Genomic DNA, 19430 nt, shown 5'->3' with positions numbered 1-19430 from the left:
GCCCAAAGAAACCTATCATGGGACGAAAGGGAAGCGGCGTCATATTACTACGTTGATAGAAACGATGCCACGATACGCCGCTCCAACCACGGAGGCGCGAGAATAGATTTCGGGAATTAGAGTTTTGTTTGGGATCAGATAAAGTCGAATACGGCGTCTTCCTCGTCCTCGAGCCCAGTTCAGATGGGAATGTCACACCATCCGCAATCGCACCGGAAATACGATTCCGTCGGAGGTCGCATGTCTCGGGCAGATGGTAACCATATGGGCAGATACTCTGGCAGAGATTCACGTCTGAGGGTCCTGAGTCCAGTGAGCCAGCCCGAAGAGCAGATGGCCAGAAGACGGAACTTAGATCGGATGCCAGGAGAAGATCAGGGGGAAGATGATGATGAAGATGAGGACGAAGAGGAGTTTCAAGAGGCACGGGATAGCTTCTACGGGGACGAGGAACAAAATGAAGACGATATGGGGCATCAACAGCACATCGATACAGATATCGACCGCGAGAAACGAAATCGCCGATGGCGAAGACGGGTTGAGCAGGCCTTGACCAAAATGACAGCCGAAATCGCTGCCATGAGAGAGCTCATGGAGGCGCGTGCGCACCATAACGCGCGTAGAAAGAGGGCATGGGTATGGCTGAAGTGGCTGGTATGGGTTGCCATCAGGCAATTCTGCTGGGATATTCTTATCCTTGCCGTATTTTGTGTTTGGATGCGATTTCGAGGCGACCGGCGGGCAGAGGAGAGGTTAAAACGTCTTTGGGGCGAATTCAGAAGATGGCTCTCACGAGTCCGGTTCGTGAGATATTTACCACAGACTGTCCTGGCTCCGTGAGATGCTTTCTAGCAGCATCCTCGTACACACCTTTAATATAAGTATATACTGCATAAAGCGGCGGGGTTACCTTCATATCTCTGAAGGTAGTTGAGACGTTTGATTGCATGTTCAACTACATATGTATTATTTACGGGCCCTGATATCACCCCATCCATCGCAGGACGCTCGCCCGCTTCCTTTGGGGAAACACATCGGCAGCAAACTTGGTAAACATTGAAACTGCTAGTTAGTAAGGGAAAATACAGAAGAAGCTCCAGATGGCTGATTGCGTATCCACCATAAGAACGGATTACTTGGGCTTTTTCCCCCCGCCATTAATAAATTCTATGATATTCGATAGCCCTTGCAAATCCCCTTTTACTGTTTCCATCAACTCTTCATCAACCCAGCCGGACGTGTAAGATCCCCCAAAATCTATAATCCACAGGTTGTCTTCCATGTCAATGAGGACATTTCCTGGTTTAGCATCTCCCCAGATAATTCCAGCTTTGTGAAACTCGTTGACCATCTCTTTCAACTGATGAATCCATGCTTCTCGAAGATATGGTGCTGCCTCTCGGATTTCATCTCGAGAAGACAACGTACTGCGAAATTTGATATAGGTCATTAAGATGCCACAAATTTCCGTGTCGCTCTTATTCCCAGATGAAACAAAACCGTGAATTTTAGGAACCCGAATTTTGTCGCTTAGCCCTAACTGATGTAGGCGGAGCAGTGTCTTGATTTCGCGCTCGGTACGTTCTGATATCTCTCGATAAGCTGGTTTGAAATATTGCTCCTTTCCCTCATTACCCACAAGCACTCTTGAAGGTCGTGATGGCCTTTCATTTTCCGAATCCCAGGGTAATTTCACCATCGACGGTTCGAGTAGAGGAACGCTAGCAGTCAGAGCAGTATACGACGACGAAAGGCGGGTTCGAGGCATAAGGTCACCCGGGTTGCCTGAGGATTGGATTGCAGTCAATTGGCCATCATTGACTGTTATGGTCAGTTGAATTGATGGTGTTGTGTAGTATTCCTCCACTGTTATTATCCGCGGCTCAGTTGGACGAGGCGCCAGGGCACGGAATTGTGCAAAACAAGCCTCTGCCATCCAGTGGCACATCTCTTCCATTGGGTCTGATTCGCCAGGTTTATACTCGAAGTCATCGTTATTCATAGACAAGAGGTCCTTTACCAAACCCAAAAATTCACGTTCGATAGCTGGACACTCCTCCATGTTTTTGGCTAGGGCTAAAATGTCGAAGCGCCCTCCGTAGCACATCACAGTCATTTCGGTTCTATCTTGATCACCACACCAAAAGTTGACAATATCGTATGGCGGGTTAGAATGCGGAGTGGCCTCGAAACTTTCATCAGGAGTCATATCAAAACTCAATATTTAAAAGCAGCTGGAAAAGCTGCTAAAGCTGTTCAATTAGACGCTTGATCTACTAGCTAAAAAATCTTATTTTGAATATTTTATGTTGTTGTTGAAATATGGATTTTGTATGGAGTATGGAGGAGGGCAGTTCAATTTGATAGTAACATGGATTGTTGGGTGGTAAAGATTGTTGGGTGGTTGACAACTACGGCATACCATAGCGGCCAATCCGCATTTATAAAAAATTCTCAAAAAAAAAATGGCAGAATCCAATTTTGCCATTGTGATGAGTCATAACAACACATCAATTCTAACAACACTAAATTTCAAACTTTTTGTTTCTTTAGTGCTGTCACAAAATAGGATGGTTATGATGGGGAGGCTTCCCCAGATCACTCATGTGTAGTTTCTGGAAGGCTTCCCCAGACCCACCTAATATCATATCACTACCAAAAGATTTCCAGATTCACTTGAAAACACACAATATATCTCTGAAAAGTCAAAAGAGAGATATCAACTATACTATAAACATTCAACATCACAAATTTCATCTAAACATATTTGAAATTCTCATCTTTTGAGCAACACTGTCCTCAGCACTTGTTGTCAAATGCCCATGTTGGTAAAGATGATTCAGATTCCACTGATCAAAAACATCTTCATCAGCCCACATCTGTGTCAATATAGATTGTGCTTGCAGTCTACATCAAACACTAAGATCTGGATAATGTGCATTGAGTAATTTCATAGCCTCATTACTTCATGCTATCATATCATCAATATTGATTTTTGACACTGGATGCATCTGTGGAACAATTTCATCAACCACTCTCTCTGCCTTCTCATTTTCCTCAGTCCTAATGTTGGTAGTCAGTAAATGAATATCATAATATTGAAATTTCCATTTTACTCACATTTGCTGTGCTCATCACTTCTGAGCATGTGTTTGTGATGCAGATGGACTTTAAGACACACAACTATGTGATCTCTTGTGGCTATGAGAATAAGTATTGTTGTTGTGCTGAGTGGCTAGATTCAAAAGTGCAGCTGCAGCTTCCACCTCATCTGCATGATCACTTGAATTCAGATCAGTCAAAGAACTTTGTTGTGGTGATGAAATGAGATCAGATAGATCAGAAGTTGCTTGACTGATTGCTGGCAGCTTTGACTTTTCAGTCTTCACATGAATCTTCTTTTTTATTCTCACTGCTGGTTCATCTTTCTTGTTTGAGGATTCATCTTCAACTGGCTCTTTACAGATAATCATCACATTGATACATTCTGCACTGAAATATTTATCCAGTAATTTCTGACATTCAACTTTTGTGTACTGTGCAGATGTTGCAGGTAAGAAGCTTGAAATTGTCTGATGTTTCTTCTTGATCTTCTGAAATTCCAACAACAATTTGATTATGTCACCTGGCACTTCACTGTAGTTAGACTGGGCTGATGGGACTGGGATCTCAGAATCAATCTCTCATTTTCTGTCTCATGTTTCTTCTCCAGAATGGGACTGGGTCAAAATCTTGAATCTGGAACAGGACATGATTTAATGGTGTCTGGGAGAGATGGATCTTGAGACTTGATTCTTCAGATTCCAACAGTTTCAGGAATCTGGTCTCATCAAGGAATCTGAGACTGAGTTCAAACATTAGCAATGAGATGGATTATGAGACATCATATTGCTGGTGGGATGGAAACAGTTGTAAAGAGTGTTGAGACTGGAATTCTGATCTTAACAGATCACATGATAAAAGTAATGAAATTTGATAATGGTTCTTGCATCTTTAAGACCATTTGAGCAATTGGAGAAAGTAAATTGAGTAATTTATTTTAATTACACTATTATGTCCACTATTTCAACAAGCAAGCTGATTGTCTCTCCTCATCTCTTGTTAATTCACCCCCAGCCTCAGTCTTGAGAAATTCTGCTATTTCATCCTCCAGTCCATCAATCTTCTTTGCCAGTTTCTTCTCTGAGACTAGAACTTCATCAAACATGTGCTTCTTATTCTTATATTTAAGCAACATGATCTTCTTGATGATGGACTCATGAAGTTGTGACTGTTGATAATGACAGATATCTTGTACAGTATTGAAGATCTGTTCCACACCCACATCTGTTAATGGTATGGCCAGAATGTCTCTCACCATATGAGTCATGGTTGGGAAGACAGGCTTCAGATTCTGCCACTGTTCCAACAGAGACATTGAACTAGTCATCAGATTCTCATTATTAAGATACTGCTCCATCTCATTCTGAGAATTGACTTGACTCTGATGTGACTGCTTGAACAGAATATTCTCAATATTCTAACAGTAGCATCAGTATAGCTTATAGAGTAATTATTATTTGAGTAATGACACACTTCATCATCAGCTGCTGCCACCTCTCTTGGCTTCTCATATTGTTGATAATGCTTCACATAATATGTGAGAATGTGCTGCCAATATTTTTCACACTCTTCCTTCTCCCAGTTCTCTGGATCATATGCCCTCATGTGATGAATTGAATGAAGAACAGCAGCTACTGCCAGCAGCTCATTTTTGAGGTGCTCTGTATCTTCATAGTACTCTGAACTGCATCTGACTGCAGTTATAGCCTCACTCATATTATTCCAATGCTTTGTTGTCATCTCCTCATTTTTCAAATGAGCAAATAGATGATTGTAAGTCACCCACACCATATGAATTGTTGGTCTCTTTATTCTCAATATTGTCTTGATATAGTGGTTGAATGGTAACAGAAGCTTCTCCATGTACTTCATCTGACTTCATTCACTCTCAGAAAGTTGTAGAGTCTGATATTTGACTGCTGATTCTTGATTTCATGCATCTATTGCTTTGTGAAGAGCTAACACTTGTATGCACATTTCATATGTTGAATTTCATTAAATTTGGACATTCTGGATTATCTTCTGCTTGTTGGTTTGTTGATACTCTTGAAATTAAGCCACAAGTTGAGATGATGCATTGATGGCATTAGTCATGAGTTGAAGCTGAGATCAGTCACACAGTTAGTAAATTACTTCAAATGTGTTAAGACTGTTATCAAAATTTGTTATCTTTTTGAGTGTATTTGCAAAGATGTTATTTGATGAGAAATTCTTCTGAAGATCATCTTCATCAAATGTTGTTGGCAACATATCATTCTCTGGCTGAATCTTGAGCTTGCAGACAAGCTCTTGAACCACAAGTTGAATCACATGAGCCAGACAGAATATTATTTCAGCTTCTGAGTCTCATTCAGCAGATCTATTAAATCTTGTCAATATTGACTGCAGTTGTTCCTTCAGCTCTGATTGCATTGTATTGTTATTGAATGTGTTGTCACTTGTAATTGCTAGAAGCTGGTGGTTTAGCTTTCATGCAGCCAGACATTTTGTAAGAACTTCTGTCATGTTCTTTTCTGTATGAGCTTCATGTAAGCTCTCAAAATCTAGCAAATGTTTCTGGTACTCCCAGTTCTTTGTAATATAATATTCATTAATTGCTATAAAAGCAAGATTGTTGGGACTTGTTCAATTATCTACTGCCAAAGACATCTTTATTGTTGCATTGAGATCAGTCAGCAGTGTCTTGAAAAGATTATTGTACATGATGTTCATGACCTGATACAGTGTCTTGTGAGTTGGAATATTGTTTGCCATTGAAGAATTGAGCATTGACATCATTGTCTTGAAGATTGGATTTTCAATTGCATGAAAGGAGAGATTTAGAGATATTACAGTTTGCACAAGTTGCTGCTGGAAGTTTTCTAGATTGCATTCAGAAATAGATGATATATTTTGAGAATGTTTTCAATTTGACATCTAGAACATCAGAACTGTTATTAAAATTTGTTACTTTTTTATATAAAGAAATGAAATAACCACTTACTATCAACTGCTGTAAATTCTGAGATCCACTTTCTGTCTTATCACACTCTGCACTATGCAGATGTTTCTTCAACTCACTTGTGCCATTTTCAGTAAAGCTTGGGTGCTTGAGAACTGTCTGACAATTATTGCAGATCATCACTGGGGTGCCACTTGAAAGCTCAGCTGCTTGATCATATTTGACTTAAAAGTCTGAGTGGTGGTTCTTGACAGTTCAATTTGGATTTCAGTTTCTCTTCTTCTCAACCAACTGAGCAGTCTCTGTTGTTGATCATCAGATAGCAAAAATCTTTATGTGCTCCAGTTGTCATTTTATATATACTACTTTCTTAATTAGCATCTGGCTTAATTCAGAAGAGACTTCAGTAAAAGATGATGCATTATTGTCTATAACAATACTTTCTTGAGAGGCTGGATTCATGATGACAAGTTAGCAACAGATTTATTGAAGGTGAAGATTCTGAAGAATATTGAATTGAGAGTGAGTATGATGAAGAGTTTTATGATCTATATTATAAAAGAGAGAGGAAATGTTCTGACAATGACTTTTTTTATGATGAGAATATTTATGAAGACTTCTTGCATGAAGATAATATCTGTGAATTGCTTCTTTCATGAAGCAAATATCCAACAATGACTTTGAATTATAAGTAAACTATTTGCTTTTAGATATCAACAATTCAGTCATTCTTCTCCTTCTCATTCTCCTTCTCTTCATTAAAAGAGATGACAATCTTAAACTCCTCCTCATTCATCTTCTCTGGTGGTGATAGCATCTCCTTATCTAATGAAGTCTGCAAATGACTCTGGAATGTTTTCATCTTCTTCTCCATCTCATTCTTCAACAGATCAGTGGCAGTAAGATGATTGTGTTCATGAGCTATAACTTTAACTTCAAGAGCAGCCATCATTGCATGAGTGTGGGTCTGAATGCATGCAGCAATTGAATGTGCTGCAAGTTCAATTTTGATCTAAATGTGTTAGAACTGTTATCAAATTTCATTACTTTTTGACATATCTTATTCTTGATCTCTTCTTGTGCCTGCATGGCTTCTTCATCATGCTTCTTCTTCTCCTCAGTCTTCTGCTTCTTGCAGGCCACTAGCATCTGGTGCTTGTGATATTTCTTGAACTTGCTCTTGGCAAATCACTTGACTATGAGCTTTTTGATGGTCTGATCTTTCATTGTCTGATACTCTTGCTCATTGACATTCTTTCTGTAATCTGTATCAGTATAATATAAGTCAGTTTGCTGCTGATAGTCTGATACACATCATGATTTCTTAGCTCAAAGCTTTCAGAGAGTATCATGGTGTGTCTTGTGATCTGCCTCCCCAGCTTTAAAAACATTTCAATCTTGTCCAGCTAGGGCCTGTCTATTCTCTCATGTGGTGCAGGTCTTCTTACACATTGAATATCTGTCTTGTGAAGTCATTTTGTCTGTTGGTAGTGATGTTGGATGATTTGAGATGTGTTTGACTTTGTGATGGAGATGAGATGAGAATGTCTGAAATATTTAAATGCAATATCAAGCTTCTATACTGGCTACTGTTGCTATGCAGTTTACTATGTTGCCATGCAATGTTAGATATGTTTATTTTGACACAATATGTTTGTTTTGACACAATATCAAGCTGTCTACTGTTGTCATATCAGAATATGTTTATTTTGATGTGATATGTTTGTTTTGATGTGATATCAAGCTGTCAATTTGTTTACTATAAATCTGTGACCAGTTGCTGCAGTATCATGATATCAGACAGAAGATATAAGATCAGTATTTTTATCTTCTTTTTTTCTTCTTCTTCTTCTTCTTTCTTTTCTGTAGACTAATCATTATCAATTTTGTTTGCTGTTTGTTGGTCTTTCTGTGAACTGTTTCAATGCTCTTGTCTGCTCCATCTCATTCATTTTTCTACTGCTGCAATAATGGGTTGTGTTGAGTTTTCCTGTGCTGACCAGTACAAAACCAGTGGTGAGTTGCAGCATGAGACTGCACTAAAAGAGTGGGAAGCTGCCAAGATAACTTGATATAAGATGAACCCAAAAACTGATTTGATGATCTTCAAAAAGAAGACTTTCCACTCTCAACTCTTCCAACACCAGTTGAAAGCTGGTACTCATATGTGAAAAAGTAACAAATTTTGGTAACAGTTCTGATGCTAATTGAATCATTTAGGTGTGATTCAGGAGATTAAACATCTTCAAAGATTTACAGATCTTATTATCTCTGTGACTGTGTTCCAGTGATTGGTTTGTGAAATCACTGTTAACTGTGACTGAGATCATAATATCCACTGACAATGTACTGTTATTGAAAATCTTCAAGAGGCTGCAGAGGCAACCATTGTTACTTTATTCAAGTGTGAGTATTAACAATTGTATAAGTTGATATTCATATAACTAATGCAAATTGAAAAGGCTCAATTATGACAATGGCATATTGGAAGCACATGACTATTAATGCTGAGAATATGCATCTGATTATGGAGATTAGCTTCATGATTGAGTTGCAGTTCTTTGAGTCAATTAAAATAGCTGACTACTTTCACTCTGCTGCTCCCACTGCCACTCCTGTCTGTCATGTCATTCATTCTGCTGTGTCTGCTGCCTCTGCCTCTGCCACTCACACTGCCACTTCCATCACCTCCAGGGCCTCTGGCTCTGTTGTGTGGTGGCAGAAGTTCAACTTTAAGACACTGTCAAAGATGCTGTGAGAATCTGTCAAAGATGAGGAGAAGGAAGAGGATGACAACAATGAAGAAGAAGAAGAAGAAGAGAAGAAAGATGAGTCAATGAAGGTGGAGAGCATTAATTTGCCTAACTAGATGAATATTTGTTGGACTGACTTGAGCTGGCTAATAGTCTTAACATTATTCATTAATATGAATTATTTCTGAGAATATTGAGTTTTTCATTAATTGTGATACATACTGTAGAAAAAGTAACAAATTTTGATAACAGTTCTAGTATCTTAGAAGCAATTTGAGCTTCTTGCTATACATAATGAAACATAGAATCAGAAACTCATGTCCCATCCCAGTTTCATCTTGAATTGCCCAGTACTGGGACTGGTGTCATCTACTGCAGGATGGGAAGGTTCTTGAAATGTGAATCTCATACTGAGATGATGCCAGCTGAAAATTACTTGAGTGCAGAATGGAATTTCATGTTTCATTTCTCACCAGAATGAAATATGGGAGCAAGATGGCTGATTCTGAGACAAATTTCCAACCAGATTTTGAGATCAGAATCAATGCTCATAAGATTTGAGATTCTGAAACCAGTTCTGTGACCCAGTCTAGTCTCTTTCACTTCTTCTTCTTAATAATATTATAAGACAAGCTCTTCTCCTCCTTCATGACTTTAACAAGTCTTTCAACCAGCTCATCAGCTGATGCAATCACATAGCTCTTGAGTAAAGAATCATCTTCTTCAAGCTTCATTAGTTCACTCTCACTGCTGATAGTCCAGTTCCCAACAAGCAGATCTTCACCAACTAGACAACTCATAGTACTACTGACATTGAAAAGGTCAGCATTCAGTTCCACAACCAACTCTGGAATGACTTTCTTGAGAGTGCATGTCACTTGTTTTGTGTTAAAGCTGTTAGGGACTCAGTAGTCATAGATCTTCATAATATTCATCTGATCAATTCACCACACCCATCCCACAGCTTGTATCATGATAGTCTCAGACAATACAGTGTTGAAAAGATGGATGTTCCTGCACATGTGCTGCAGGTTCAGATCTGAGGAGTTAACAGAATATGAACAGACAAGCATCATTGTCAACTCACAGAATTCATTGAAGATTTGCACAAGCTCTGCCTGCTTAATGACATTTAGATGGGCATGAAAGACTCTCATATTGACACCTGCAAGTGTGAGTATGGCACTCACAAATGTCTGCTGAACAGAAAACAGAGTCCAAACAATCACCTTCTCTCATTGAAGAAAGACTTGTTGCATGATGATTGACAACATGACACACATTCAAGACAACTCTCTAAGAACAAGTAAGAGCTGCTTCTTGATTATTTCTGGATTCTCAGAATTACAGTTCTTTGCAAAAGCATCTTCAAAACTTCTTTTTTTGAAGATATAGTTGAGCCATTCCATCACTAGTTTCTTCTGGCCAATGTGCTGCATTGCTGTGGGTATCCTTTCCAATGATATAGAAAAATGTACATATTGAAAGTCTAGCCAAGTCATAAGTAGAGCCAGTTGCTGATATTTCATCATATTCCATATGAGTTTTCCATCCTGTGACATGGTGACAAGTTTGTGGTACAGAGAACTGGTAAGACTCTTGTATTCTTGAAGTTTACCAGATGAGAAAGATGCACTCACAAGCTGATTTTTTGATGGTGGAATGTCAGATTCTATTGTGGAATCAGTGCTGAAGAAAATTCTTGAAGTCAGAGTTCATCAGATGAGACATTTTTCCCATATCTTGTCAATGCAATTTTCTGCTATGATTTGTAATACAGACTTGTCCCACACAAATTTTGCCATGACTTTGAAGATAAGTCAAAGAACAGCATCAGGATGATCATCTGACAAGTCAAAAAAGTTCAAAAATCCATTCTCAAGTCCCAACTGAAGAAGCCTGTCCCAGAAAGTGTCATTGTTGTGGAGTAATAGAAGAGATTCAAATCTGTGGAAATCAAGATAGAAATTGAATAGAAGAGTGGCAGTCAGACACAAGTAAAAGTCAGCTTTCAGCCAGCACACAGTCTGAGCCTGCATTGTATTCATATTTTGGACTAGATGTGCTTCATCCAAGATAACCCATTGGAATTTGTTTTGAAGACAATACAGCCACTGAAGATCCATTGTTGCATATAAGATCTTTGCCATTAATTGGGACACACCATTCTCATGCATTCATCAAGAAGAAAGTTTGGATGGGCTGTGTTGAGATGTCAGAGACTGGTAGAATGTTATTATAATGGTAGACACTCACTTGTCTTTGTCATTAAAGTATTCAGACAAACTAGTCAAGCAATTCTTAACTAAGATATAACTGACATGGTCATTGTGAGCATTGTCATAGTAAACCACTATCTCTAAGTTTGAAGTTACTTTATTGATTTCATTAATCCATTGATACATCAGAGATGGTGGAACAACAATGAGTCATGACTTTGCTGTCACACATTGTTCTTTGGGGGTGGCCATGTACTTTTTAATAGTCTGAAGTAAACTAGACTGGATTGTGAGACCAGTTTCAGAATCTCAAATTTCATGAGCATTGGTTCCAGTCTCAAAATCTGGTTGGGGATTTGTTCCAGAACCAGCCATCTTGCTCTCATATTTCATCTCAGCAGAAAACAGAACATGAGATCCCATTCTGCACTCAAGTAATTTCCAGTCAGCACCATCTCAGTATGAGATTCACATCCCAAGAATCTTTCCATCTCACAGTAGATGACACTGGTTCTGGTACTGAGCAACTCAAAATGAAATCAGAATGGGACATGGGTTTCTGGTTCTATATTTTATTATATATAGCAAGAAGCTCAAATTGCTTTTAAGATGTTAGAACTGTTACCAAAATTCATTACTTTTTCTACAGTGTGTATCATGATCAATGAAAAACTCAATATCCTCAGAAATGGTTCATATTAACAAATAATGTCAAAACTATTAGCCAGCTCAAGCCAGTTCAACAAATATTCATCTAGTTAGACAGATTGATGCTCTTTATCTTTATTGGCTCATCTTTCTTCTTTTCTTCTTCTTCTTCTTCATCATCATCATTCTCTTCCTCCTCCTTATCTTTGACAGGTTCTCACAGCATCTTTGATGGTGTCTTAAAGTTGAACTTTCACTGCCACACAACAGAGTCAGAGACTTCAGAGATGATAAAAGTGGCAGCACAGGCAGCAGAGGCAGAGGCAGCAGACACAGCAGAGTGAGTGGCACAGCAGGCAGAGGTGACAGTGAGAGCAGCAGGACAGAAGTAGTTGACTGTTTTAATTAACTTAAAGAACTGCAACTCAATCATGAAGCTAATCTCCATGATCAGATGCATATCCTCAGCATTGACAGTCATGTGCTTTCAATGCACCATTGCCATAATCAAGTCTTTTCAATTTGCATTAGTCATATGAATATCAACTTATACAATTGTTAATATTCATACTTGAATAAAGTAACAATGGTCACCTCTGTGGCCTCTTGAAGATTTTCAATGACAGTATGTTGCCAGTGAATATCATGGCCTTGATCACAGTTAATGATGATTTCACAAATCAATTGCTGGAACACAGCCACAGGGATAATAAGATCTGTGAATCTTTGGAGATGTTTAATCTTCTGAATCACATCTAAATGATTCAATTAGCATCAGAACTGTTATCAAAATTTGTTACTTTTTCACATATGAGTATCAGCTTTCAACTGGTGTTGGGGAGGTTGAGAGCAGAAGATCTTCTTTTTAAAGACTGTTGAATCAGCCTTCAGATTTGTCTTATATCAAGTTGTCTTGGTGGCTTCTCACTCTTTTAGTGCAGTCTCATGCTGCAACTCACCACTGGTTTTGTACCAGCCAGTGTGGGAAAACTCAATGCAACCCATTGTCACAGCAGCAGAAAAATGGATGAGATGGAGTGGATGAGAGCATTGAGACAGTTTGTGGGGAGGTCAACAAATGACAAATGAAATTGATAATGGTTAGTCTACAGAAAAGAAAGAAGAAGAAGAAGAAGAAGAAGAGAAGATGAAAATACTAATTTTATATCTTCTGTCTGATATCATAATACTGCAGCAACTGGTCATGGATTTATAGTAAACAAATTGGCAGCTTGATATCACATCAAAACAAATATATCATATTGAAATAAACATATTCTGATATGGCAACAGTAGGCAGCTTGATATTGTGTTAAAACAAACATATTGTGTCAAAATAAACATATCTAACATTGCATGACAATATAGTAAACTGCATAGCCACCAGTAGGCCAGTATAAGAGCTTGATAATGCATCCCAGATATTCCCAGACATTCTCATCTCATCTCCCATCACAAAGTCAAATGTGTTCTGAATCATCCAACATTGCTACCAATGGACAAAATGACTTCATGAGGCAGATATTCAATGCATAAGAAGACCTGCACCATGTGAGAGAATAGACAGGCCCTAGCTGGGCAAGATTGGAATGTTTTTAAAGTCAGAAAGACAGATTACAAGACATGTCATGATACTCTCTGAAAGCTTCAAGCTAAGAAATTATAGTGTGTATCAGACTATCAGCAGCAAACTGACTTATATCATACTGACACAGATCACAGAAAGAATGTCAATAAGCAAGAGTGTCAGACAATGAAAGATCAGATCATCAAAAAGCTCATGACCAAGTAATTTGTCAAGAGCAAGTCCAAGAAATATTATGAGCACCAGATGCTAGTGGCCTGCAAGAAGCAGAAGGCTGAGGAGAAGAAGAAGCATGATGAAGAAGCCATGCAGGTGCAAGAAAAGATCAAGAATAAGATATGTCAAAAAGTAATGAAATTTGGTAACAGTTCTAACACATTTAAATCAAAATTGAACTTGCAGTGCATTCAATTGCTGCATGCATTCAGGCCCACACCCATGCAATGATGGCTGCTCTTGAAGTCAAAGTTATGATCCATGAGCACAATCATCTTGCTGCTGCTGATCTGTTGAAGGATGAGATGGAGGAGGAGATGAAAACATTTCAGAGCCATTTGCAGGCTTCATTGAATGAGGAGATGCTACCACCATCAGAAAAGATGGGTGAGGAGAAGTTTGAGATTGTTGTCTCTTTTGATGAAGAGGAGGAGAATGAGGAGGAGAAGGATGACTGAGTTGTTGATGTCTAAGAGCAAATAGTTTACTTATAATTCAAAGTCATTATTGGATATTTGCTCCATGAAAGAAGCAATTCATGGATATTATCTTCATGCAAGAAGTCTTTCATGAATATTCTCATTATAAAAAAAGTCATTGCCAGAACATTCTCTCTCTCTTTTATAATGTAGATCATAAAACTCTTCATCATGCTCACTCTCAATTCAATATTCTTCAGAATCTTCATCTTTAATAAACCTATTGTCAACTTGTCATCATGGACTCAGCCTCTCAAGAAAGTGTTGTTATAGATAATAATGCATCATCTTTTACTGAAGTCTCTTCTGAATTAAGTCAGATGCTAATTGAGAAAATAGTATATATAAAATGATAACTGGAGCACACAAAGATCTTTGCTATCTGGTGGTCAACAACAGAGACTGCTCAGTTGGTTGAGGAGAAGAGAAATCAGAATTTAAATTGAACTGTCAAGAATCACCACTCAGACTTCTAAGCCAAATATGATCAAGCAGCTGAGCTTTCAAGTGGTATCTCAGTGGTGATCTGCAATAATTGTCAGGCAGTTCTCAAGCACTCAAGCTTTACTGAAAATGACACAAGTGAGTTGAAGAAACACCTGTGTAGTGCAGAGTGTGGTAAGACAGAGAGTGAATCTCAGAATTTACAGCAGTTGATGGTAAGTGATTATTCCATTCCTCCATATGAAAAAGTAATGAATTTTGATAATGATTCTGATGTTCTAGAAGTCAAATTGAAAATGTTCTTGAAATGTATCATCTATTTCTGAATATAATCTAGAAAACTTTCAGCAGCAACTTGTGTGAACTGTGATATCTCTGAATCTCTTCTTCTGTGCAATTGAAAACCCAATCTTCAAGACAATGATGTCAATGCTCAATTCTTTAATGGCAAACAACATTTCAACTCACAAGACACTGTATCAGGTCATGAACATCATATACAATAATCTTTTTAAGACACTGCTGGCTGATCTTGATGTGACAACAAAGATGTTTTTGGCAGTGGATAATTGGACAAGTTCCAACAATCTTGCTTTTATGGCAATTAATGGATATTATATTACAAAGAACTGGGAGTACTGAGAACATTTGCTAGATTTTGAGAGCTTACATGAAGCTCATACAGAGAAGAACATGGCAGAAGTTCTTACAAAATGTCTGACTGCATGGAAGCTAGACCACCAGCTTCTAGCAATTACAAGCAACAATGTGTCCAATAACAATACAATGTGATCAGAGCTGAAGAAACAACTGTGGCCAATATTGACAAGATTCAATAAATTTGCTGAATGGGACTCAGAAGCTGAAACAATACTCTGTCTGACTCATGTGATTCAACTTGTGGTTTGAGAGCTTGTCTGCAAGCTCAAGATTCAGTCAGAGAATGATATGTTGTCAACAACATTTGATGAAGATGATCTTCAGGAGGATTTCTCATCAAATAACATCTTTGCAAATACACTCAAAAAGATAACAAATTTTGATAATGGTTTTGACACATTTGGAGCAATTTACTAACTGTGTGACTGATCTCAGCTTTGACTCATGACTAATGTCATCAATGCATCACCTCAACTTGTGGTTTGATTTCAAGAGTATCAACAAATCAACAAGCAGAAGATGATCCAGAATGTCTGAATCTGATGGAATTCAACATATAAAATGTGCATATGAGTGTTAGCTCTTTGTGAAGCAATAGATGCATGGAATCAAGAATCAGCAGTCAAATATCAGACTCTACAACTTTCTGAGAATGAATGGAGTCAGATAGAGTACATGAAGAAGCTTCTGTTACTGTTCAATCACTATATCAAGATAATATCAAGAACAAAGAGATCAACAATTCATATGGTGTGGGCAACTTACAATCATCTATTTGCTCATTTGAAAAATGAGGAGATGACAATAAAGCATTGGAATAATGTGAGTGAGACTATAACTGCAGCCAGATGCAAGTTTCAGAAGTACTATGAAGATACAGAGCACTCTAAAGGTGAGCTGCTGGCAGTAGCTGCTGTTCTTCATTCAATTTATTGCATGAGAGCATATGATTTAGAGAACTGAGAGAAGGAAGAGTGTGAAAGATATTAGCAGCACATTCTCACATATTATGCAAAGTATTATCAATGATATGAGAAGCCAAGAGAGATGGCAGCAGCTGATGATGAGATGTGTCATTACTCAAATAATAATTACTCTATAAGCTATACTGATGCTACTGTTAGAATATTGAGAATATTCTGTTCAAGTGGTCATGTTGGGGTCAAGTCAATTCTCAGAATGAGATGGAGTGGTATCTCAATAATGAGAATCTGATGACTAGTTCAATATCTCTGTTGGAACAGTGGCAGAATCTGAAGCCTGTCTTCCCAACTGTAGCTTGTATGGCAAGAGACATTCTGGCCATACCATTAACAGATGTGAGTGTAGAACAGATCTTCAACACTGTGTGAGATATCTGTCATTATTAATGGTCATGACTCCATGAGTCCACCATCAAGAAGATTATGTTGCTTAAACATGGGAACAAGAAGCACATGTTTGATGAAGTTCTAGTCTTAGAGGAGGAACTGACAAAGAAGATTGATGGACTGGAGAATGAAATAGCAGAATTTCTTGAGGCTGAGGCTGGGGGTGAATTAACAAGAGATGAGAAGAGGCAATCAGCTTGCTTGTTGAAATAGTGGACATAGTAGTGTAATTAAAATGAATTACTCAATTTACTTTCTTCAATTGCTCCAAATGGGCCAGTACCGGGGGTACCATTGTGGTGGATTCTTACTTTTATCATATGATCTGTTGGAACTGAAATCCCACGTTTCAACATTCTTTACAACTGTTTCCATCCCACCAGCAATATGATGTCCTGTAACTCATCCCATTACTAATGTTTGAACTCAGTTCCAGATTTCTTGATGGGACTGGATTTCTGAAACTGTTGGAATCTGAAGAATCAAGTCTCAAGATTCATCTTTTTCAGACATTATTGAATCATGTCCTGTTCTGAACTCAAGATTTTAATTCAGTTCTGTTCTGAGAAAGAAACATGAGACAGAAAATGAGAGATTGGTTCTGGAATTCTGGTCTCATCAGTCCAGTCTAAAGTAAACAAGTTAGCTAGATACTGTTAGACTGGTCTGGAGAAGACTCCCACAACTCACTACAAGAATATAGATTATCATGACTCAAGTCTTCTCTAGATTAACAACATCTGTCAGAATTGCTTCACTCAGCAACTTGTTTGTTTTGAACTTTATAATAGTGTTGACAGCAACTGGCTGCCATGGTTTCAGAATGATTACAGATTTCATTAATTGTAAACAGAATATCTTGAGATTGTTCATGTCAAGCTTGATACAAGCTTCTTCATGATCTTCCCACTGAAATTTTGTGTTATTAAAAAACTTCTGAAATTCTTCATACAGATTCACATTCTTCTCTGTAGATGCTATAATCAAGTCAGAGCAAAGCTCCTGTTCCCATTGGAAATCTTTATTAGAGAGACAGTACAGGTTGTCATCCATGATGTTATAAGAAAGGTCTGCACTGTCATCATCAATCAAGAGGAGTCTGGTGGCATGAAGGACACATCCAATCAACTTTATTTTTCAATACAGTTTCTTGAGATTCATGGTATCAGATTCTCTGACAAGAGTTAAATACTGCATCAGAGTCATGATCTCATCTTTTCAAGTTGCTGTCCCAGTCAGCTTTGGAGTGTTTTGAAAATCTAACTGACAGAATGTAGAGGCAATAGACATATTCAAGTCAGAATATTCAGCACTATTAATGTCTTCACTTGATATGAAATCTGGAGCTCCTGTTCTTGATCTCTTTGACTGTGCAAGAGACAAGATAGATGAACACTGATGCTTTCAGTTTGAGCATGATGTATTCACAATGCTGATTACTTGCTGTTCTGCTGGTACATCTGGTGTAGAAGAACATGAACAATCATTACTGAGTGGGTGTAAAGAAGAGTCAGAGATGAAGCTCAATATCTGCTCTGAGAAAGTCTTCTGGAATGTCTTTTTGTCTTCTGATAATTGCATCTGATTCTCAGCTTCTTGAACAATATTCAGATACAGTAGGCAGTCTGCTTTTTGTTTCAATCTTTCAACATGTGAAGAGGTATGTTCTTGGCATAGATACAAATAGATTGACCAGATTAAAGCATCCACTGAATTATCAGAGATGTTCTTTTCATAGAAGATCTCATTTTGGTGTGTGAGGTTTCACTTTCTGATGTGGTAGATGAATCTGATCAGATGGTCTTCCAGTTTCCAATCTTCAGTTGAGTCTCAAGAAGTGGAGTACTTGTCTTGACTCTGTTTCTCATCATTTATCAGTCAGATAAGGACATTCTTTAGATTTGGGCTGCATGTTTTATTTTTGCATGCTTTCTTAGTCTTGATCTGTTTGGAGAAGATATAGTTGACATAAAGATCTTTTCAGTACAGCTTTATTGTAGATCTCTTAAGGAAGGCATAAAACTCCTCAAGAGTTGATATTTGAAGGATGTCCAGAAGGTCAGTCCTACTCATTATCATCTTCACTTTCACTTTTGGTGCTAGTATTTTATCAGTCATTATATTTTCATTTCAGACAGTGTTCACATACTAGACTTGTCTTCTGTTTCATCAAACATGTCCAAACCACCAGAGGATGATGATTCAGCTCTTGATGTCTCCAGTCCATCTGTCATTGTTATTGTTTATTGAAGAATACTAATAGAAGAAACATGATTAGTTGTGTCTGTATCTTTTCTTTCATGGGTGAGTCTGGGGATGTCTTCCAGCTTATTTTCCATGAGCTAGTCTGGAGATGCCTTCCAGCTTATTTTTCATGAGCTAGTCTGGAGATGCCTCCCAGCTTATTTTCCATGAGCAAGTCTGGGGATGTCTATCAGGTTCATTCACTTGCTATCAAATGAATATTAGTCATATTGCACAACAGCATATAATTCAAATATTAAACTGGTTTATATGTACCTAGAAAGCTTTCAAAATAGTGATTTCAAGCTACTAGATCAGAATTTGTTAGTTTTGATTCACACCTCAAGCTTTAAATTGGGTGAACCTGCCCCAGCCAAGTATATTTGCTGGTTCAAACACATAGAACTAATATTGTAATGAGATCAGCATTATATCACATTCAAAAGCCTCAAATATGAAGCTTAGGCCTGGTTTTCTTACCTTTCATGGTTTTGGGCAGTGTTTGATTACTCAAGTGGGTGGTGAGAAGGATGGTAGGAAGGATGGTAGAAAGAATGGTGAGAAGGGTGGATTTTGATTATAAAGATCATGTGCCATTGTGCATAGTGTTCCTTCATGTGTTTCTCATCTACAAGATAAAATGAGGTGTTCTTTGCTTGGACTTTGTCTATCAAATTTTGTATGGAATTCATATAGATCTATAGATCAGCAATGTCACAACCTTGAAATCTGGAGTTCCATGCGCTAAGGATTGGAAGGCTTGTACTAG

The 19430-nt window shown here is 38.1% G+C and overlaps 8 protein-coding genes across 8 annotated transcripts; 3 read left to right on the top strand and 5 right to left on the bottom strand.

The window, feature by feature from the left end:
• Positions 1-189: 189 nt before the first annotated feature.
• UREG_05948 (uncharacterized protein) lies at positions 190-840 on the top strand (the record flags this gene model as incomplete). Its single annotated transcript, XM_002585213.1, has 1 exon — positions 190-840. The coding sequence occupies one exon, from the start codon at positions 190-192 to the stop codon at positions 838-840; it is 651 nt and encodes a 216-aa protein (XP_002585259.1).
• A 516-nt stretch (positions 841-1356) lies between these two features.
• Positions 1357-2209, bottom strand: UREG_05947 (uncharacterized protein; the record flags this gene model as incomplete). The annotated part of the gene is made up of 2 exons (XM_002585212.1): positions 1357-1427; positions 1501-2209. The coding sequence occupies 2 exons, from the start codon at positions 2207-2209 to the stop codon at positions 1357-1359; spliced, it is 780 nt and encodes a 259-aa protein (XP_002585258.1).
• Positions 2210-4060: 1851 nt separating this feature from the next.
• UREG_05946 (uncharacterized protein) lies at positions 4061-4818 on the bottom strand (the record flags this gene model as incomplete). Its single annotated transcript, XM_002585211.1, has 2 exons — positions 4061-4519; positions 4576-4818. 2 exons carry the CDS (start codon positions 4816-4818, stop codon positions 4061-4063), a joined length of 702 nt encoding a protein of 233 aa, XP_002585257.1.
• A 1946-nt stretch (positions 4819-6764) lies between these two features.
• Positions 6765-7192, bottom strand: UREG_05945 (uncharacterized protein; the record flags this gene model as incomplete). Its single annotated transcript, XM_002585210.1, has 2 exons — positions 6765-7055; positions 7091-7192. 2 exons carry the CDS (start codon positions 7190-7192, stop codon positions 6765-6767), a joined length of 393 nt encoding a protein of 130 aa, XP_002585256.1.
• A 1475-nt stretch (positions 7193-8667) lies between these two features.
• On the top strand, positions 8668-8912 carry UREG_05944 (uncharacterized protein; the record flags this gene model as incomplete). The annotated part of the gene is given in 2 exon segments (XM_002585209.1): positions 8668-8797; positions 8815-8912. 2 exon segments carry the CDS (start codon positions 8668-8670, stop codon positions 8910-8912), a joined length of 228 nt encoding a protein of 75 aa, XP_002585255.1.
• A 4582-nt stretch (positions 8913-13494) lies between these two features.
• On the top strand, positions 13495-13922 carry UREG_05943 (uncharacterized protein; the record flags this gene model as incomplete). Its single annotated transcript, XM_002585208.1, has 2 exons — positions 13495-13560; positions 13677-13922. 2 exons carry the CDS (start codon positions 13495-13497, stop codon positions 13920-13922), a joined length of 312 nt encoding a protein of 103 aa, XP_002585254.1.
• Positions 13923-17131: 3209 nt separating this feature from the next.
• On the bottom strand, positions 17132-17470 carry UREG_05942 (uncharacterized protein; the record flags this gene model as incomplete). Its single annotated transcript, XM_002585207.1, has 1 exon — positions 17132-17470. The coding sequence occupies one exon, from the start codon at positions 17468-17470 to the stop codon at positions 17132-17134; it is 339 nt and encodes a 112-aa protein (XP_002585253.1).
• A 927-nt stretch (positions 17471-18397) lies between these two features.
• UREG_05941 (uncharacterized protein) lies at positions 18398-18651 on the bottom strand (the record flags this gene model as incomplete). Its single annotated transcript, XM_002585206.1, has 2 exons — positions 18398-18516; positions 18567-18651. The coding sequence occupies 2 exons, from the start codon at positions 18649-18651 to the stop codon at positions 18398-18400; spliced, it is 204 nt and encodes a 67-aa protein (XP_002585252.1).
• Between the last annotated feature and the right edge of the window lie 779 nt (positions 18652-19430).

The sequence above is a fragment of the Uncinocarpus reesii genome, genomic scaffold, assembly GCF_000003515.1.
Source record: "Uncinocarpus reesii 1704 scaffold_3 genomic scaffold, whole genome shotgun sequence".
In the NCBI taxonomy this organism is placed as follows: domain Eukaryota; kingdom Fungi; phylum Ascomycota; class Eurotiomycetes; order Onygenales; family Onygenaceae; genus Uncinocarpus; species Uncinocarpus reesii.
This window is presented reverse-complemented; position numbering and strand designations above follow the sequence as displayed.